This window comes from Nerophis ophidion, linkage group LG09 (assembly GCF_033978795.1).
Source record: "Nerophis ophidion isolate RoL-2023_Sa linkage group LG09, RoL_Noph_v1.0, whole genome shotgun sequence".
NCBI classification, from domain to species: domain Eukaryota; kingdom Metazoa; phylum Chordata; class Actinopteri; order Syngnathiformes; family Syngnathidae; genus Nerophis; species Nerophis ophidion.
In genome coordinates, this window is record NC_084619.1 from 47,468,455 (window position 1) to 47,491,342 (window position 22,888).

Below are 22,888 nucleotides of genomic sequence, written 5' to 3' on the forward strand. Positions count from 1 at the left end.
CTGTTTGCCTTGGGAGACCCTACCAGGGGGCTTTATGCCCCCGGACAACATAGCTCCTAGGATCATTGGGACACGCAAACTCCTCTACCACGATAAGGTTGCAGCTCAGAGAGGAGTGGGTCGAAGATAATACCCAGATTTTTTACCGAGTCACCTTGTTTTATTATTTGGTTGTCAAATGTTAAAGTTGTATTATTAAATAGAGGTCGGTGTCTAGCAGGACCGATAATCAGCATTTCCGTTTTTTGGGCGTTAAGTTGCAAAAAGTTAGCGGACATCCATTGTTTAATTTTATTAAGACACGCTTCCAACTGACTACAGTCCGGCGTGTTGGTCAGCTTTAGGGGAATGTAGAGTTGGGTGTCATCAGCATAGCAGTGAAAGCTAATACCGTATTTGCGTATGACGTCACCCAGCGGCAGCATGTAGATGCTGAAGAGTACAGGGCCAAGGACCGAACCCTGGGGAACTCCACACGTTACCTTAACATAGTCCGAGGTCACACTTTTATAGTCTGCTTTTGGGTCCGCCAGCTTGTTAAATCGTGACAGGAAGAATAATTCATTCTCAAGACAAAACAGCATGGAGTCCATTGTCTGGCGGTGGTTTGGCTTCAAGCGGGAATATGTTGAAAAGACAACTGTAATATGTCATGTATGCAGCTAAAGCGTTGCTACAAAAAGTAGCATTACTGCTAATTTGTAGCATCATTTGAAAAGTCACCCGCTAGAGAAAGAAGAGTGCTTGAAACTCCACATGTCAATATTTCCGGCTGGTGCCACACCAACAAAATGTCCAAACAACCCTTTCCAGATCAACAACGTATTAAAAAAATAGTCAACAACAGAAGGATATGGCGTCTGCAGCAACGTACCACATAGCGAAGGACATACATATTTGATTTCCTGTTATGCAGCTAATTTTTATTTGACAGTTATTGAAATATCTTGTGTGACATCATGCACAAAAGTGCACTTTATTTGTTCTAAAACATTGTAGTGGCGTTCTGCACAAAAATTGCACTGTAAATTAGTGTTGTTTTAATATGTCATCTTAGTGACATCATGCACAAAAGTGCACTAATAGCTTGTTTTAAAATGTCTCTGAAAATCTTGCACATTCTGTTTTGAAATGACATTAATGTGTGTGCCACTGCTTAATAACTGTTTAATAAATACAGATTTGGTAAATTGACTTAGTTGTGATTTCCCTCTCTGCATGAAAGTTTAAAATGAGCATATATTCATGCAGTATAAACAAGAATGTTTTAATGTAGACACTTAAAAGCATCATACTGCTGTCACTATATGCATCAAGTGTTAATTCAAGGCTAAAGCAAAATATTGATATATATATCGTGTATCGTGACATGGCATAAAAATATCGAGATATTAATAAAAGGCCATATCGCCCAGCCCTACTTGCAGCATGTATATAAAACCTCAGTGGAGGTGTTTGGATGTTTTTAAGGGCTTTATAGGCGGAATTGTGCAGCTCTCATAAGCTTCATTGTAAGCAAACTTTTGATTGTATTTATTTATTATATAGAATGCAAAAAAAAAAACATCCATCGTCAAGTCTTTCATAATGATTGTGAACGATAGACAATATTCCCCCAAAATGTGCAGTTCCCCTTTCATGAAAGAGACATCAAAACAAAAAATCAGAATAAAACATTAAATATAAAATATGAATTGATTTGTATTTTGATTGGGTGAAAGAAGTATTTAAATTCCAAGAAAACATTACATTACGTACTTGATGCAAGCACAGTTTTATAGGTCCTTGTCGTTGTTCAGCACGATTGCAAACATCTCAAGGTTTTTGGAGGGGCTCACCCCTCGACAGATTAGAGAGCGCTTTGGTTGTATAGAAAAGTACTATGTAATAGGGCTGGGCGATATGGCCTTTTTTTTAATATCTCTGTATTTTTAGGCCATATCGCGATATATGATATTTCACCCTTTGCCCCCGGTGCCGCTCACACTGGTGAATGAATGATGAATGAACGATAGCTGGTGGTCGGAGGGGCCGTAGGCACAGACTGGCAGCCACGCTTCCGTCAGTCTACCCCAGGGCAGCTGTGGCTACTGATGTAGCTTACCACCACCAGGTGTGAATGAATGTTGAGTCCCACTTCTCTGTGAGCGCTTTGAGTGTTTAGAAAAGCGCGATATATATCTAATTTATTATTATTATTATTATCTTGATAGTTTGCCTTGGCCTTGAATGAACACTTGATACATATAATCACAGCAGTATGGTGATTCTATGTGTCTACATTAAAACATTCTTGTTCATAGTGCATTATATATGCTCATTTTAAACTTTCATGCAGAGAAGGAAATCACAATTAAGTCAATTGACCAAAACTGTATTTATTAAACAGTTATTAGCAGGTGACTTTTCAAATGATGCTACATATTAGCAGTAATGCTACTTTTGGTAGCAACGCTTGTGCCCCACACTTGACAAATTAAAGTTGTCTATTCGACATATTACCGCTTGAAGCAGAACCATCGCCAGACGATGGACCCCGTGCTGTTTTTCTTGGTAATTAATTCTTCATTCATTTGGTAACAGATTTGCACGTTCTTTCTTTCATATTACCACCCGCAACACTCCGCTAGCACCACAGCTAACGTTAGCCACGCTGCTACCTCTCTGCTCCGTGAGGGCGTATACGTATGTGACGTATGACGTGACAGTATGTGACGTGTGTAAGTTTGTGCGCGTGCTGTCTGTGAGAAGGAGACACAAGGAGTGGGAAGAGCCTGTAGTGTAATGCCCGCAGCTAAAAACAACTGCGTGAGAACGTATACTCGAATATTACAATATAGTCATTTTCTATATCGCACAGAGAAAAACCCGCGATATATCGAGTATATTGAGTATATCGATATATCGCCCAGTCCTACTATATAATTCTAATCCATTATCATTATTATTCTCTCTACAGCCTGTCGCTTAGCAATTTGAAGTGTAAGCTTCAACTTTAGATTTTCAAAGGGATTAAGGTCTGGAGATTCAAGACCTTAGTGTGTTTTTCTGTATCTTTGGCAGAGAAACGTTACAAAGTAGAATGTTTTTCCCGAAATATTTGACAGTAGTGATATTGTGGTTGGATTCGTATTCAGCATTTCTCTGCAAACAAAAACCTCTAATCCATTTGATGGAAAACATCTCCACTTTTCTGTCATGTGCTCATATTCTCCCTAGCCAGGAAACAGGGTCAGAATTATTGCTTGCTGGTAGATGATCAGATATTGATTTTACTCAATTTGAAAACCAGTTAATTACTAAAATCAGAAATGAATCAAATAATCATTATTCTCACACTTTATACAACACATAAATAATGATATTTTTCATTAATATTTGTAACAAAAGGCTTATAGTCTTTTGCTACTTTATACTGTAATGGTTTTGAACCAAACGCATCGTCCCAGCATAGGTAATGTTAAACCGCAGTGTGCAAGACGCTTTAAGATACAAATCCTCGCTTCTGTAGCGGCAATTACACTAAGTTTAGAAAAAGTACCATTAGCATTGCACGACAAAAGGACGAAAAATGGCCTAAGTACAGTATGTTACACACCAAGCAGGATCACACACGAAGCCATGCTAACCACTAATGATTTGATGTAAAGGAGAGGTGATCCATTAAAATACCAGTTAACTACTAAAATCAGCAATGAATCAAATAATCATTACTCTCACACTGTATACAACACATAAATAATTATATTTTTCATGAATATTTGTAACAAAAGGCTTAGAGTCTTTTGGTACTTTATACTGTAATGGCTCTGAAACATTCGCATCGTCCCAGCATAGGTAATATTAAACCGCAGTGTGCGCAGACGCTTTAAAATACAAATCCTCGCCTCTGTAGCGGCAATTACACTAAGTTTAGAAAACGTACCATTATTATTGCAGGACAAAAGGACGAGAAATGGCTTAAGTTATGTTACACACCAAGCAGGATCACACAAGAAGCCATGCTAACCACTAATGTTTTGATGAGGTGGTTCGGGCATCTGGTCAGGATGCCACCCGAACGCCTCCCTAGGGAGGTGTTTAGGGCACGTCCAGCTGGTAGGAGGCCACGGGGAAGACCCAGGACACGTTGGGAAGACTATGTCTCCCGGCTGGCCTGGGAACGCCTCGGGATCCCCCGGGAAGAGCTAGACGAAGTGGCTGGAGATAGGGAAGTCTGGGCTTCCCTGCTTAGGCTGCTGCCCCCGTGACCCGACCTCGGATAAGCGGAAGATGATGGATGGATATATATATATATATATATATATATATATATATATATATATATATATATATATATATATATATATGTGTGTGTGTGTGTGTGTGTGTGTGTGTGTGTCCATTACGACATTTTCTCATATACTGTATTTATATATATATATATATATATATATATATATATATATATATATATATACAATCCCCGTTTCCATATGAGTTGGGAAATTGTGTTAGATGTAAATATAAACGGAATACAATGATTTGCAAATCATGTTCAACCCATATTCAGCTGAATATGCTACAAACGCAACATATTTGATGTTCAAACTGATAAACATTTTTTTTTTTGCAAATAATCCTTAACTTTGGAATTTGATGCCAGCAACCCATGACAAAGAAGTTGTGATAGGTGGCAATAAATACTGATAAAGTTGAGGAATGCTCATCAAACACTTATATGGAACATCCCACAGGTGTGCAGGCTAATTGGGAACAGTTGGGTAGCATGATTGGGTATAAAAGCAGCTTCCATGAAATGCTAAGTAATTCACAAACAAGGATGGGGTGAGGGTCACCACTTTGTAAGTAAATTGTCGAACAGTTTTAGAACAACATTTCTCAACGAGCTATTGGAAAGAATTTAGGGATTTTACCATCTAAAATCATCAAAAAGGTCAGAGAATCTGGAGAAATCACTGCACATAAGCGATGATATTACGGACTTTTGATCCCTCAGGCGGTACTGCATCAACAACCGACATTGGTGTGTAAAGGATATCACCACATGGGCTCAGGAACACTTCGGAAAACTACTGTCAGTAGCTACAGTTGGTCGCTACATCTGTACGTGCAAGTTAAAACTCTACAATGCAAAGCCAAACCCATTTATCAACAATATCCTGAAACGCTGCCGGCTTGGCTGGGCCATGGCCCACCTAAGATGGACTGATGCTAAGTGGAAAGGTGTTCTGTGGTCTGACGAGTACACATTTCAAATTATATTTGGAAACAGAGGACGTGGTGTCCTCCAGAACAAAAAGGAAAATAACCATTCGGATTGTTATAGGCGCAAAGTTCAAAAGTCAGCATCTGTGATGGTATGGGGGTGTATTAGTGGCCAAGATATTGGTAACTTACACATCTGTGAAGGCACCATTAATGCTGAAAGGTCCATACAGATTTTGGAACAACATATGTTGTCATACAAGCAACGTTATCATGGACGCCCCTGCTTATTTCAGCAAGAAAAGTGTTACAACAGCGTGGCTTCGTAAAAAAAGAGTTTCCTGGCCCGCCTGCAGTCCAGACCTGTCTCCCATCGAAAATTTGTGGCGCATTATGAAGCGTAAAATTTGCCAGCGGAGAGACCCCGGACTGTTGAACGACTGAAGCTCTACATAAAACAAGAATGGGAAAGAATTCCACTTTCAAAGCTACAAGAATTACTTTCTTCAGTTCCCAAGCATTTATTGAGTGTTGTTAAACATGTCCTTTCCCAACTACTTTGGCACGTGTTGCAGCCATGAAATTCTAAGTTAATTATTATTTGCAAAAAAAAATTAAGTTTAAGAGTTTGAACATCAAATATCTTGTCTTTGTAGTGCACAATTTCCCAACTCATATGGAAACGGGGTTTGTATGTACAATATATAAATATAAATATAGTATATATATACGCACTACCAGTCATCAGATACCCCACTGATATCATAGGCTGGCCAAAGGAGGCGATAGAAGCCACAGATATTAAGACAAGAAAGCTCCTCACCTTGCACGGAGGGTTCCACACCAAGTTCTGCACCCTGAGGCTATACACAAAGCAAAAAGAGGGAGGCCGAGGGCTAGTGAGCGTCAAGGCCACAGTCAAGGATGAAACATTAAAAATTCGAGAATACATTGAAAAATTGGCCCAGAAGGATGAACTGCTAAGTGAATGTCTCAGGCAGCAGAACCCTGATGAGAGTGCAGAAGAGAAGGAGCAGAAAACCTTGACGGACAAGCCCCTACATGGCAGGTACCACCGTCAGATAGAGGAAGTGGCTGATATCAAGAAATCCTACCAGTGGCTGGAAAATGCATACAGCACAGAGGCACTAATCATGTCAGCACAATAACAGGCCATAAGCACACGAGCCATAGAGGCCAGGATCTACCAGAGTACATCAGACTGCAAAGAAGCCCCTGACACAGTCCAGCACATAGTAGCAGGCTGTAAGATGCTAGCTGGTTTAGCGTACATGGAAAGGCACAACCAAGTGGCTTGGATAGTATACAGGAACATCTGCAACCAGTATGGAATAGAAGTACCCAAATCTTAATGGGCCATACCGCAGAAGGAGGCTGAGAAAAACAGGGCCAAGATTCTGTGGCACTTCAGCTTCCAGACTGACAAACAGCTTCTGGCTAACCAACCAGACATAGTGGTGGTGGACAAAGAGCAGAAAAGGGTGGCGGTGATAGATGTGGCAATACCAGCTGACGCCAACATCAGGAAGAATGAACACAAGAAACTGGAAAAGTACGAAGGGTTGAAAGAGCAGCTGGAACGGATGTGGAAGGTCAAGGCTAGCGTAGTCCCCGTGGAAGTGGGGGCGCTCGGAGCAGTAACCCCCAAACTGGGAGAAGGGCTCTAATAGATCCCAGGAATAACATCTGAAGCCTCAGTCCAGAAGAGCACAGTCCTAGGAACAGGCAAGAAACTGTGCAAAACCCTCAAACTCCCAGGGCTCTTGTAGAGGACCCAAGCTTGAGGATGACCACATAGATACCACCCCACCAGGGTATGTTGTATATATACATATACTACATACAGTTGTGGTCAAAAGAGTACATACACTTGTAAAGTGTATGTAAACTTAATGTATGTTTTTGTGGGCGCTCTGACGTGAGAAAGGGGTAGGATTAAATAAGCTTTGCTTCTTCCTACTCCTTCTCGGGCATGATGAGATGTGAGGTAATATTGAATTGTCTGATGTATTGTGTTGTAAATATTCATGTTCGAAATAAACTAAGAAAAGAAAGAAAAGAAAGAACAGAATGTCATGGCTGTCTTGAGTTTCCAATAATTTCTACAACTCTTATTTTTTTGTGATAGAGTGATTGGAGCACATATTTGTTGGTCACAAAAAACTTTCATGAAGTTTTGTTATTTTATGAATTTATTATGGGTCAATTGAAAATGTGACCAAATCTGCTGGGTCAAAAGTATACATACGGCATTGTTAATATTTGGTTACATGTCCCCTGGCAAGTTTCACTGCAATAAGGCACTTTTGGTAGCCATCCACAAGTTTCTGTTTCAATTTTTGACCACTACTCTTGACAAAATTGGTGCAGTTTCGCTACATTTGTTGGTTTTCTGATATGGACTTGTTTTCTCAGCATTGTGCACTAAGTCATGACTTTGGGAAGGCCATTCTAAAACCTTCATTCTAGCCTGATTTAGCCATCCTTTACCACTTCTGAAGTGTTTTTGGGGTCATTGTCCTGTTAGAAAACACCCAACCCAACACCCAACCCAAGACCCAAGCTCCGGGCTGATGATTTTAGGTTGTCCTGTAGAATTTGGAGGTAATCCTCCTTTTTCATTGTCCCATTTAAAGCATCAGTTCCATTGGCAGCAAAACAGGCCCAGAGCATAATAATACCACCACCATGCTTGACGATAGGGTGGTGTTCCTACTCTGTACAAATGTATGTACACTTTTGACCACGACTGTATATACATAGAGATACTGTATATACATATACTATAGATGTGGCAATACTATATATATATATATATATATATATTAGTACAAGATGGCGGCGCCCGGACGGGCTGCGACACTGCGGTGCTCTTGCTAAAGATGGAACATTTGGCGGAAATGCCGGACAGTTCTGCAGACTTCATGGCTGGCTCGCATCGTGGTCACTCCGTGATCACGTACGACCGCCAGACACTTCTGGATATGGACACATCGGGCCGTTTTGGACTGATAGACGCGGGCGTGCTAAACATGCTAACTAGCATGGGGATACATCGGCGGCTACATCCAGCGGCCTGTGAAGCAGCGGAGTCTAGTGGCAGCGGGGGCCGTCTACGGAGCAGACGCCAGCGGTGTGATCGGAAACGCGGATGTCGAGCGGGGCTAAAAACAAAGCAGAAGGCTAATCCCCACAGAACACCACTACCCTCCACCCTGAAGACGGATTTAAATAAGGAATGCGAGACTACTGGTCTGGGTAAGGAGTCAGTTAAATTAGAACAAGTTTTTTCTGCTTTGAGTGTTTCAGAGTTGGACATGTGTTTTACTGAGGTGGCTAACTATGATGCGTGCAGTTTATCAAAGCAACAAACAAACAATCGGAAAATCCCCGTTACTGAGGTGGCTAACCATGATGCGTGCAGTTTATCAAAGCAACAATCAAACAATCGGAAAATTCCCGTCGTATCAATTCCTAGATATGGTCGTAATTATACTGAATGCACTGGGCATAATAAACACAACATTATTAATATTGCTACTACGGATAATTTGATCAAAAATTCCCTAAAACAGCCCACTACCTATAATATAGTTTTTTTAAACATAAGATCATTGTCTCCCAAAACGTTGTTAGTTAATGATATCATCAGAGACAACAATCTTAACGTCATCGGTCTCAGTGAAACCTGGCTTAAACCAAACGACTTTTTTGCGCTAAATGAGACATGTCCTCCTAACTTTACACATGCGCATATTGCCCGTCCGCTTAAAAGGGGTGGGGGGGTCACACTAATATACAACGAAAACTTTAACCTTAGTCCTAACATAAATAATAAATATAAATCGTTTGAGGTGCTTACTATGAGGTCTGTCACACCGCTGCCTCTACACCTGGCTGTTATCTACCGCCCCCCAGGGCCCTGTTCGGACTTCATCAATGAATTCTCAGAGTTCGTTGCTGATCTAGTGACACACGCCGATAATATAATCATAATGGGGGACTTTAATATCCATATGAATACCCCATCGGACCCACCGTGCGTAGCGCTCCAGACTATAATTGATAGCTGTGGTCTCACACAAATAATAAATGAACCCACGCATCGCAACGGTAATACGATAGACCTAGTGCTTGTCAAGGGTATCACCGCTTCCAAAGTTACGATACTCCCGTATACTAAAGTATTGTCCGATCATTACCTTATAAAATTCGAGGTTCAGACGCATGTTCGTCAAACTAATAATAATAATAACTGCTATAGCAGCCGCAACATTAATACGGCCACAACGACAGCTCTTGCTGACCTACTGCCCTCGGTAATGGCACCATTCCCAAAGTATGTGGGCTCTATTGATAACCTCACTAACAACTTTAACGACGCCCTGCGCGAAACCATTGATAACATAGCACCGCTAAAGTTAAAAAAGGCTCCAAAAAAGCGCACCCCGTGGTTTACAGAAGAAACTAGAGCTCAGAAATTATTATGCAGAAAGCTGGAACGCAAATGGCGCACGACTAAACTTGAGGTGCACCATCAAGCATTTAGCGATGGTTTAATAACTTATAAACGCATGCTTACCTTAGCTAAAGCTAATTATTACTCAAATCTCATCCACAGCAATAAAAACGATCCTAAATTTTTGTTTAGTACGGTAGCATCGCTAACCCAACAAGGGACTCCTTCCAGTAGCTCCACCCACTCAGCTGATGACTTTATGCAATTCTTTAGTAAGAAAATTGAAGTCATTAGAAAGGAGATTAAAGACAATGCGTCCCAGCTACAACGGGGTTCTATTAACACTGACACGATTGTATATACGGCGGATACTGCCCTCCAAAATAGTTTCTCTCGTTTTGAGGAAATAACATTAGAGGAATTGTTACAACGTGTAAATGGAATAAAACAAACAACATGTTTACTTGACCCTCTTCCAGGGAAACTGATCAAGGAGCTCTTTGTATTATTAGGTCCATCAGTGCTAAATATTATAAACTTATCACTTTCCTCGGGCACTGTTCCCCTAGCATTCAAAAAAGCGGTTATTCATCCTCTTCTTAAAAGACCTAACCTCGATCCTGACCTCATGGTAAACTACCGACCGGTGTCTCACCTTCCCTTTATTTCAAAAATCCTCGAAAAAATTGTTGCGGAGCAGTTAAATGAACACTTAGCGTCTAACAATCTATGTGAAACCTTTCAATCCGGTTTCAGGGCAAATCACTCGACGGAGACAGCCCTCGCAAAAATGACTAATGATCTATTGCTAACGATGGATTCTGATGCGTCATCTATGTTGCTGCTCCTCGATCTTAGCGCTGCTTTCGATACCGTCGATCATAATATTTTATTAGAACGTATCAAAACACGAATTGGTATGTCAGACTTAGCCCTGTCTTGGTTTAACTCTTATCTTACTGATAGGATGCAGTGTGTCTCCCATAACAATGTGACCTCGGACTACGTTAAGGTAACGTGTGGAGTTCCCCAGGGTTCGGTCCTTGGCCCTGCACTCTTCAGCATCTACATGCTGCCGCTAGGTGACATCATACGCAAATACGGTGTTAGCTTTCACTGTTATGCTGATGACACCCAACTCTACATGCCCCTAAAGCTGACCAACACGCCGGATTGTAGTCAGCTGGAGGCGTGTCTTAATGAAATTAAACAATGGATGTCCGCTAACTTTTTGCAACTCAACGCCAAAAAAACGGAAATGCTGATTATCGGTCCTGCTAGACACCGAACTCTATTTAATAATACAACTCTAACATTTGACAACCAAACAATTAAACAAGGCGACACGGTAAAGAATCTGGGTATTATCTTCGACCCAACTCTCTCCTTTGAGGCACACATTAAAAGCGTTACTAAAACGGCCTTCTTTCATCTCCGTAATATCGCTAAAATTCGCTCCATTCTGTCCACTAAAGACGCTGAGATCATTATCCATGCGTTTGTTACGTCTCGCCTCGACTACTGTAACGTATTATTTTCGGGTCTCCCCATGTCTAGCATTAAAAGATTACAGTTGGTACAAAATGCGGCTGCTAGACTTTTGACAAGAACAAGAAAGTTTGATCACATTACGCCTGTACTGGCTCACCTGCACTGGCTTCCTGTGCACTTAAGATGTGACTTTAAGGTTTTACTACTTACGTATAAAATACTACACGGTCTAGCTCCATCCTATCTTGCCGATTGTATTGTACCATATGTCCCGGCAAGAAATCTGCGTTCAAAGGACTCCGGCTTGTTAGTGATTCCCAAAGCCCAAAAAAAGTCTGCGGGCTATAGAGCGTTTTCCGTTCGGGCTCCAGTACTCTGGAATGCCCTCCCGGTAACAGTTCGAGATGCCACCTCAGTAGAAGCATTTAAGTCTCACCTTAAAACTCATTTGTATACTGTAGCCTTTAAATAGACTCCCTTTTTAGACCAGTTGATCTGCTGTTTCTTTTCTTTTTCTTCTATGTCCCACTCTCCCCTGTGGAGGGGGTCCGGTCCGATCCGGTGGCCATGTACTGCTTGCCTGTGTATCGGTTGGGGACATCTCTGCGCTGCTGATCCGCCTCCGCTTGGGATGGTTTCCTGCTGGCTCCGCTGTGAACGGGACTCTCGCTGCTGAGTTGGACCCGCTTTGGACTGGACTCTCGCGACTATGTTGGATCCATTGTGGATTGAACTTTCACAGTAACATCCATTGCTTTCCTCCTCTCTAAGGTTCTCATAATCATTATTGTCACAGACGTCCCACTGGATCATTATTGTCACCGATGTCCCACTGGGTGTGAGTTTTCCTTGCCCTTATGTGGGCCTACCGAGGATGTCGTGGTGGTTTGTGCAGCCCTTTGAGACACTAGTGATTTAGGGCTATATAAGTAAACATTGATTGATTGATTGATATATATATATATATATATATATATAAAAGATACAGTTTTGCTCCAGTTTTCAATTGTTGCTGGTTGATTCTCAACATGTACTTTGTTGAGAATCTTTTAATTCTCTCGAGACTTACAAAATCCTTTTTCTTTGTTAAAAACGACTAGTAAAAGATCAAACATCTTTTTCTGGTGTTACAAGAGACTGTACTCGAGTTTGGAAACCTTTTACCTTGATGTCTGTGACAAACAGCGAGAGCTGCAACAAGCCTGACGTCACATTGGTTTTCATATAAAAACCCTAATTTTTAGGTGATGCGGCTATTACTTTGCCATGGTGAGGCGCCAAGATAAATTACATGTAGAGGAGACCTCTACGTGTAATGCCTCAAACTGGAAGTCTCTCCAGAGAGTGGTGAGGACGGCGGAAAAGATCATCAGGACTCGTCTTTCTGATATCCAGGAATTCGTAAAAAGCAGCTGCCTGACCAGGGCTCAGAAAATCTGGAAAGACTCGTCCCACCCCCACCAAGGACTGTTTTCAATGCTGGACTATAGAAAAAGTTTCCGCAGCCTCCGAAGCAGAACCTCCAGGTTCTGTAACAGCTTCTTCCCTCAGGCCGTAAGACTCTTGAACGCATCATAAATAAATTATCCCCTCAACTCCCCCCAAAATGGATTAACTCGCTGGAATAAAAAAGACAATATAACATACATCCATAATCGTGGACGCATGTGAAAAAGTGCAATATATTTATCTGCACAGTAATCTATTTATTTATTTATTTATATATATTTATATATATTTATTTATTTTATATATATATATTTATATATTATTTATATATATTTATTTAATTATACATGCACCTCATTGCTTTTTTTATCCTGCACTACCATGAGCTTATGTAACGAAATTTCGTTCTTATCTGTGCTGTATAGTTCAAATTTGAATGACAATAAAAAGGAAGTCTAAGTCTAAGTCTAAGTCTAAGTCTTGGTCTTCAACAAATAGAGCCTCAAAGTGTTACTGAAATAACAATAAAGATCTGATATGAATTGTTTTCTTGATTGTTTACCTGACTACCAACAGTTTCCTGGAAGCAGCGGCCCAACATGCTCTGAGAGGAAACGGGCTGGTACTGAGGAACCTGGTCACCGTGCTGGCCTGGATAGACAACGTTGTAGCCACGGTGTTGGATCTTCTGCTGGCTTTCAGAGTGAAGAAAGCTGTAGCTGGAGGACGAAGAGGATCCTGAACTTTTGGGATTGTGTCCATTACTGTGGTAGTTGTCCAGCTGAGACACCCGGTGGACCTCGACAGATGCCTCAGGAGGATGCTTGATATGGATTTTTACTATGTTGGGGCTGAATCCTGATCATGAAAAATTACAGAAAAAAAAGTACTGTTGGTAATATCATGCAATACTTAATATAATGTCCACGAGTATGTTCACATTACATGTGGTCCTTGTGTTACTGTATGTTTTGTTGTTACGCACTTCTCATAAATCAAAAATCCTGTACAAAAAGAGAACAAGTTATGTGCATGCAGTAGAAGAACGATTATGTAACTGTGCGTTGCTACACAAAGGTAGGGAAAGATAGGTTTCTTGGACAGGTTGAGGCACCGGGAGCTGGGACTTCTGGGTTACATTTCTTAAAAGAGATTAAGGCTTGTCTGATTTTACTGGAAAAGGTCCATGGACTCAGGAAAGTACAAACAGAAATGAAGGTTCTAAAGTACTCTAATATGGACCAATTTCCCCAAGAAGTCCTGGTTCTCCAAAACCTTCAAAATGTACCCAAAGAGCCTGAAGGCAGGGCCAAGGGCTCTTTTGGGTGCATTTCAGACCTTTTGGGTAAACTCATCTATCAGTGGGACCACTTGGGTTCTTTTGAGACCTTCTTGGACCTCTACAGGACCTAAATGAGTCACCCCGGATGTCGTAGATATTTCCTAAATGGGATTAGGCTTAGGGTTGAGGAAACAATTACAAGCAAAGTTAAGTGCCAGCCAAGGTTATTTGTAGTTGTATGTATTCTTTGCAGGACAGATTGGCTTGTCATTGGTGATTGGTGGGTATGTGAGTCACATGGTATGTCAGCAGTAGTAATATTAGCTGTTCACCTGGCGTTCTTGTAGACGTAGTGAGAGTGACAGTGGATGTCCATATCCTACGAAGTCAGACCTACACTATTTCAATGTCCATTTCTCAAATGATATTATTGTTGATGACTGAAGTGCTGATATCAACCAAACCAGACATAATGTTGATTCATAGGCCCAAAGAGTTCCAGTTTTGTCTCATCACTCTATAGAACAGTTTCCCAAAACCTTTGGGGTTTCTCCAGATGATTTTTGGCATTCTGGAGTCTATTTTTCTTGTGCCTGGTAGTCAGAAGTAGGGTGCGCCTGGGAGTTCTGGCATGGAGGCCTTGATCTTGTAGTGCGCGCCTTATTGTCTGGGACGAAACCTGCGTTCCCCCCTCTGCAATGTCCTCAGCTGTTACCTGGGGGTTTTTCACCACTGTACGCACACAGCATCCTCTTTCTACCACGCCAAAGTAGTGTTTCCACTGTGCCTTTAGCTTTAAACTTGCAAATTATGCTCCTAACTGTGTCTCGTGGAATGTGTAATGTCTTTGCTATTTTCTTATATCCATATCCTTTCTTATGAAGAGAAATTACCTCCTCTCTTGACTTCCTTGACCACTCCCTGGACTTCACCATGTTGCAAATACACCATTGACCATCTTCAAGAAGCTGAGCGTCACAGTCTTTTTCAATCAGTTTAATTGTTGCTCGTTATGGTTCTAATCACATCTACAGGTGTTTTCAACACCTGATTGAAAAGACCTTATTCAAATTCTGTTCTTAAGAGTTATGATATTCAAGGGATTGAATAATTTTGTCAATGAGATAATAAGAAAAATGTCCTTTTTTGGTATTTTGTATAATACAGTGTTACAATTTAAGTTGCATTTGTCTATTTGACACATTTTTATTTGATTTGACTAGAAACAAAATGCAAAATAAATGTCTAACTTGCTAAAACACCGAAATTGTGTGGGGGTTGAATAATTTTGATCACAACTGTAAGGCAGGTACAAGTTTTTCCCCCCTTCAGCCTCTCGGCGACTATATTTGCCTTTTTGTGGATAGCCGCCTAACAGTGCCTTCTAAAAGCTAAAGCGAGGAAGGAAAACGCCATATGTTCTTTTTAGTCATGATGTCTCCCAAGCATAGAAGAAGACTCTTCTTAAAAGGGAATATTATCACAATATCAGAAGGGTTAAAACCAATAAAAATCAGTTCACAGTGGCTTATTTGATTTTTTTATTTTTTTTCAAAATTTCACCCATCATGGAATATCCCGAAAAAAGGCTTTAAAGTGCCTGATTTTCGCTATCTGTAAATACACCCCTCCATTTTCCTGTGACGTCACATAGTGATGCCAATAAAAACAAACATGGCGGATAAAACAGCAAGATATAGCGACATTAGCTCGGATTCAGACTCGGATTTCAGCGGTTTAAGCGATTCAACAGATTACGCATGTGTTGAAACGGATGGTTGGAGTGTGGAGGCAGATAGCAAAAACGAATTTGAAAAAGAAACTGAAGTTATTGAGCGAATAGCTATTGAAGCTATTCGGCTATCACCTTCTAACCAACGATTGCATCTTTTGACCACTGGAGCAACTTAAATCTGTCGATTGGTAAGTGTTTGTTTGGCATTAAATGTGGGTGGAGGGAAAGGCTGGATGCAAATATAGCTACAAATGTACATACAGCTAGCCTAAATAGCATGTTGGCATCGATTAGCTGGCAGTCATGCCGTGACCAAATATGTCTGATTAGCACATAAGTCAATAGCATCAACAAAACTCACCTTTGTGATTTCGTTGACTTTATCGTTGGAAATGCATCTGCTTTGAGTGTCGCAGGATATCCACATATCTCTGTCGTAGCATTGCTATCGTCGGTAAAATGTGCTGAACAAACAAGGGACTTTCGCATCTTTTGACACTGGTGCAACTTAAATCCGTCGATTGGTATGTGTTTGTTTGGCATTGAATTTGGGTGGAGGGAAAGGCTGGATGCAAATATAGCTACAAATGAGGCATAACGATGCAATATGTACATACAGCTAGCCTAAAAAGCATGTTAGCATCAATTAGCATGCCGTGCTAATCGATGCACACTCCACGTAAGTCAACTTGAATCCGTCCTTGATCGTGTTGTTACACACTCCGACAACACACCGATGAGGCATGATGTCTCTAAGGTACGGAAAACAGTCGAAAAGACGGAAAATAACAGAGCTAATTTGAATTGGTGTGTGTAATGTGTTTGGGAAAATTGCGGATTGCTTCCCATTGTAACGTCGCGGGTTTATTTGCATGTTCGAAATAAACTCAAACTTAAAGGTCATCGCTCCGACAGCAAACAATTGAAAGGCGTTGAAATCGCCAAATTCACCCTTTTAGAGTTCGTAAATCGGTTAAAAAAACATATGGTTTTTTTTCTGCAACATCAAGGTATATATTGACGCTTACATAGGTCTGGTGATAATGTTCCCCTTTAAGGCAGTGCGTCACAGAAAAGAAGAGTGAAATCAGAGGTGGTAAAATGTTGGAAACGTGTAGGTATTAACATTGATTGCATGTTCGATGTAAGCCACTCAAAGGTTGTGAGCATCATGAAGAACAAATATGATATACCGATATATGAATATGTGAAAGCATCTGCTCCAATGAAATGATAACACTGATAAGTACGCAGTGTAATTGTCTCATTAATGATACTTCCTGTCTCTTCCTCCCTTGCCACACCACTTCCAGTGTGCAATACAACCACAGGAATAAAGTCAGGAATTGTTCTCTTCTTTATGACAGTGTTTTATCCCAGCAGGCACAAGACATTGATACAACTTTGACTATACACACATGTCCTCGAAAACTGACTTTGAAACAACGCTGCAAAATAATTGTATTTGTAAATTGAGACAACGTTGGATCCACCTTGTTGGTTAGGATATTACCAAATTTCAATGATCAAATCAACGTCACAACTTGACATTGAATAAACATCAAAAAGCATGTTTCAATGTTGTATTTGTGTTGTCAAATATCCTTTGAAAAATGACCAAAATTCAATGATCCAATCAGCGTCAGAACCCAACATTGATTAATGTTGTCAAAAAGCCTGTTGTTCCAACGTTAGGTGTGACTTGCTCAAAGTTCTCAACTTTTTTTAAATGTCTTGTGCCTGGTGAGTATAAATAAGTTGTTTGTTCTGTGTACAGCGTGACTAATTTAGGTGTTCTTTTAAATATCATTTAGCTTTAAGTCCGCAGTATAACCAACGTTAAACTCGAATTACATTGCCGCCGTAGGAACAGAACTCGTACGTAGAACAAGGACCTCCTGTAAAAGTCAGTCCGGCATCACTATAGCAACTCACCAGCACCGTTGCTGTAGGTCAGAGGCAAGGTGTGTGTGGAATGGACCTGAGTTTGACTGTAGCTGCCTGAAGTCTGTTGGTACTGTTGGTGCTGTTGGTGTCCGCCCTGAACTGGAATCTGGCAGAACTTTCCAGTGAAGTTTGGTGGGCATTGACACTTGTCCCTGGCGCTGCACTTTCCACCATTAATGCAAGGCAGATGACACACCACTGGGGAAAGAAACAAGCATCACAAGCAAAATCAAGGACTCACTCTGAAATCATTGGCATGATGGCATGCTGGCTATTAAGGGTGCTGGGGAAAAAATCTTATTCAAATCGCAATTTTATATGATTCTTAATCAATTCAAAATGTTCAAGAATTGATTTCTAAAAACTAACTTTGGGCCATTTTACTGCTTGCTTTTTGTGGGTATACTTCAGCAGCCAAAGGCATGTTTTATAACCACCTTATTACTTCTATTGCTATTTGAAATATGGGTCAAATTAAGGAGTAGTTTGAGGTAGTCAGTTACAAAAATGTTCAAGTCATTTTCTGTGCTTGGAGGAATCTATTTTAATGGTAAATCCAAATGCATGACAACATTTAATGTTCTCCGAAAAAAGGGGAAACAGATGCAATGCTTTCAATATATTTATTTATCTAAGGCAGACATTTATAAACAAATGAAATCTTCCCCACCACGAATGCGTATCGGCTGTTACTGGTTCTCCCTCGCTTATAACCAAATTATAGTAAAAGTGAGGCGACACACCTACGCACCTGCTTTGGAATGGACTGGATCTTTATTGTCATTGCACCTAAAAAGTACAATGAAATTACATTTTCAGTACAAACCTGTCGAGTATCAGACATACAGCCAGAGGCTTTGTCAGAGATGTAGTAGAAGATATCTGTGTCACACCGCGGTGAGGGATGTCTTGTCTTGGTTTTTCTGTCTTGTGATTTACATGTTTTATTTTGAAAAGCAATTCCTCTTGTTTCAGATCACAGGCCCTTACTCTTGTCTCACCAGTCTGACGTCATCCCTGACCCTTGATTATTTCCACCTGTTTCCCATTACCCTCATGTTCTATTTAAGCTCATGCCTCCCCTTGTTCTGTGCCAGATCGTCTCGAGCTTTCGTGTCGGTCTAGCGTCCAAGTCCATGTCTATGTTTGTATCCATGCCTTGTCTTTTCCCACGTATACTTCCTTGGAACAAAGAACCCATGCTGTAATTTTGAATTTTCACTTTTCATCCTCCTTAGAGCGACCTTTGTTGTGCTAGCCTTTGTCCAACCCAATGTGGTGAGTTTTTGTATTTTTCTAAATTCCTTTTCTTCCTCAATGATTGAGTGATTTTTTGTTTATCTTTATAGAGTATAAATTTATAGCCCCTTTTTGTTCTTCCTCCTGCTGGAGCGCTTTGTTTAATTTTTTATAGTAGATAATACAAAAATTGTAGTTCGTCCTTTTGTTAGTTTATTCCTCCTTATTTTTGGACTGAATTTTAGTTTACCCTTTTTCAGAATTATTTCCGCTAACGTTTTTTTGTTAATCATTAAATGCTTATTACTCTGGCTCTGGAGCTTTAAACGTTGTTTCAAAATAAAAGCTTTATTAGAACCTCATCTCTGCATCTGAGTCCACTCCTTATCCCAAGCCTGACAATCTGTGCTTCCAAGTTGGCGACTTTGTCATTATATCTACTCATATTTAGCGAGTAGATAAGTATGGGTCGATAAGTATTTGCTATGCAAGTGAGCGCAGAGCTCCGCCTTCACATTTTCAGGGAGTATGTAACTGTGCATTCAATTCCAACACAACTCATCGCATGCATAAAACCTCTAAAAGCGTGAAACCTTGCTTTGAACAAACTAGGAGACAATCTTCAAAACTTTCCTGAACACTTTAACTTCTTGATGAAGAAGTATTTAAACCAGTGGTGTTTTAAGTGAGGCTTGGGGACCATTTATGGAAAGTGGCTGTTTTTTTTCCGGGGCCCGCGGCACATAATAAAACTGTTATGAACAAAAAAATCCTGCAAAAAATGGAAAAATAGATTCAAAAGTCATAATATAATGAGAGAAGTTGAACTGTTGATATTATGTCTGGAAATATATGTTTAACATTTCTTTATCCTTTATTTAATCTTATTTCATCCCAAAATACCGGCTGATGTCACAAACAGCGCTGTGAGTAAGAGAGATGGAAAATAAAATTATTTTAGCTTCCTAATCAGAGCTGCTCATTTGATAGAACACACAAGTGCATGTGTCAATTTTGGTTGATGAGCGGGACAGGCAGTAGAAAATGGATGGATGGATGGATAAAATATCAATAAGTGACAATGATAAAAATGTAGTAGTTGTCTAGATTTAAATTTATACACTGCAAATACTTTTAATCTTGAAAATAATATTTTTTCTGATTTCCAGTTAGTCGGTCTAAGTTTAGCATTCATAAATGGCAGCCATGAATACACTGTAAAATCTTGTTTAGTCTTGTTTTTTTTGTTTTGTTTTTTCAAAATAAGACCAATTGGTTGTTCATTATTCAGTGAAACATCTTGTTTTCTTGTAGGTGTTTATAATTGCTCTTTAAACAAGCAAAAATATGTTTTATCCGATTATTCGATTAAAACAAATATATTTTTATTAGAGTGCTCCATCACTAAATATTTGATAGCTGTAGTCCTGATATGAACCCCTGGTTTGTTTTGCAAAGTTTGAACACCTTTGATTACTGTGGTAAAATGACATATTTTATGAAATATACTGACAATACATGACAATACTGACATCACAGTTACAGAGGAGCTTAAATGATAACAGCGTACTAAATGGCGCAAAGAACTTCAAACTATGCCAATAAACTATATTTTCAGATCTTTTATATAACAAGAATGTACAGCTAACCATAGGAGAATTAATTTTAGCACATAATTACACGTAACTACTTGTTATGAGAACTTTATTCAAATGACAGATACAGTGATAAAAAGATGTCTTTTCCAAACAAACATGGTTTCTATTGGCATCAGCAAATCTAATTTAATGCTATTTTTAATGCCACTTAAAGAATTGAATGCCCATATCCGGTCGCATATGGACATTATTGGAAGTCAAAAGCTTACAATTGTCTGTATACATACGCATTTGACAATGACAGTCTTGAAGAGTTGAACATTTTACATTAAATAATACTATCTAGTGAATTACAGTTTGCTCACAAGATATTTTTATCTGAGAATTTATTTGCATATATTTTTTTTTTTTGTAGTGGCAGCAGCAGCTTACAGTTGTGGTGGTGACATAATTTTTGAGGGCTGGTCTTGAACTGGATAAGAAGCTACTTAACCAACAGGAAGCTAGGTGAAAATATGTTTACTGCGCTAAATATATCTTGTGGCGTACCCAAAGGATCAATGAGGGAACCAAAATTATTTAATCTCTATATAAACGACATTGGAAAATTACAAGGGACTTAAAGGGGAACTGCTCTTTTCTTTGGAATTTTGCTGTTTGTTCACAATCATTATGAACGACAGAAAGACACATTTCTTTTTCTTTTTTTTGTAGGATTTTTTAAAGATGAAAAAAGCTTGCAACATGCGGCTATTGCTGTCTGCTGGCCACCAAGAAGGAACCGATTATTACTAATAAGAATGTAGGGAAAAACCCAAAACGTTTGTCTTCTTGTCTTTCATAATGATTGAACGAAGTGCAGTTCCCCTTTAAAGTTAGCATAGTATTATTTATAACTGTGTTTTGTTCAGGAAAGAACACACAGAAGCTAATACAAATAATATTAGAAGAAATTAAAACATTAAGTAGATGGTTTGACAAATATCAAGCTGTGTGCCTTGTTATTGTATATATTTATTAATATATATATAATAAATACATAGAGCAAGATCATCCGCTTGTGTCCATGCCGTCAACTCCTTCCTGCAAACATAACAGTAAGTTCCGGCCAAATTAATTATAAGGACCTGACGGCACAGTTTTTCCTTAGCCCCACTCCCAGTGTCTTTAGGCCCGCCCCCAGTTACTTATTTTTTTGTCACTCATGACGTATTTTTCCTTTTTTCACTCCACCTGGAAAAATTGTTGTAGTCCTGATCGCCTCTCTTGGAGGGAAATGTTGAGCGGTGATATTGGGGAAGAGGAATTTACCTGCCACCTGGACACCTTCCTCCTACCCTCAGTGACTGTTCAACAGTCAACAGGAAGCGCCTTGCAACCGTTGTCGGAGAGGGGCGATGGTACCGACGGCTGTGCTGGCAGGGTAGCACAGCTGCTGCCAGCGAAACCGCCACCAACGGTCTTTCGGTTTGCCTGGCCGCACCCACAAACCAGACTACCAGCACATGCTCCAGGACTGGTTACCGACACAGCAAACGCTCCCCGCTGGCCCCCGACACAGCACATGCTACACGCCTGGTCCCCGACCCAGCACCCGCTCTTTGGCTTGGTTTCTACACCAGCACCCGCTCCTGGGCTGGTTCCTACACCAGCACCCACTCCCGGGCTGGTTCCTACACCAGCTCCCACTCCCAGGCTGGTTCCTTCACCAGTACCCGCTGCCAGGCTGGATCCTCAACCAGCAACCGCTCCTAGGCTGGTACCCATGCCAGTACCCGCTCCTAGACTGGTGCCCATAACAGTACCAGCACCCGGACTGGTCCTCAAACCAATACCAGCTCCAAGACTGGCCCCTGTACCAACACCTGCACCCTAACTGGTTCCCGAGTCAGTACCACGGCCAGCAGCGCTGGCTTCAGCAACACGGCTATCGCCTGCTTCTGCACCTCAGCCAGCACATACTTCAGCACCTCGGGCCAGCTCCTCAGACTGCGTCCTCCACGTCTCCGGCTCCGACGACATCGTGCTCCACGTCTCCAGCTCCAAGGACATCGTCCTCCACGTCTTCGGCTCCGACGACATCGTCCTTCATGTCTCCAGCATCGCCGCGACCTCTGGCTGGCCCTCTGGACAGGCGGCTACCTGGCGCCCAACAGCAGTGATGCCCAGGACGTAGACCTTGATGGCTGCTGCGGGTCTGGTGCAACTCACGTCTGCCTTCCCGACAGTCAGGAAGGTGGCCGTTCCTTGCCTGTCCAACTTGCCGGCTGCAGCAGCGGTCCGCTCGCAGCCACCACCAGACTCGTCCCCGATGGATTCGGGGACACTTGGGCCGACGACCCACCACCAGTTCTTCCCTCCGCCCTTCCTTGTCTCTCGATCTCGTTTTTCTGCTTTCAGTCCAAGGACATCTGGAATCCATCCATAAGGAGGCGGGGACTGTTACGGCACAGGCTCAA

The 22,888-nt window shown here is 40.9% G+C and overlaps 1 protein-coding gene across 3 annotated transcripts in view; it reads right to left on the minus strand.

Moving 5' to 3' along the window:
* ltbp1 (latent transforming growth factor beta binding protein 1) overlaps positions 1 to 22,888 on the minus strand; it is a 288,869-nt gene that overhangs the window by 133,474 nt on the left and 132,507 nt on the right. For all 3 annotated transcript variants that reach the window (XR_009808158.1, XM_061911089.1, XM_061911090.1), the window contains exons 6-7: positions 17,581 to 17,790; positions 13,191 to 13,486 (exon numbers count right to left, since the gene is read on the minus strand). Coding sequence is in view for 2 of the 3 variants with exons in the window: in XM_061911089.1 (XP_061767073.1) it covers positions 13,191 to 13,486; positions 17,581 to 17,790 (506 nt within the window). In the remaining variant the exon portion in view is untranslated. The remainder of the gene's footprint in view (positions 1 to 13,190; positions 13,487 to 17,580; positions 17,791 to 22,888) is intronic.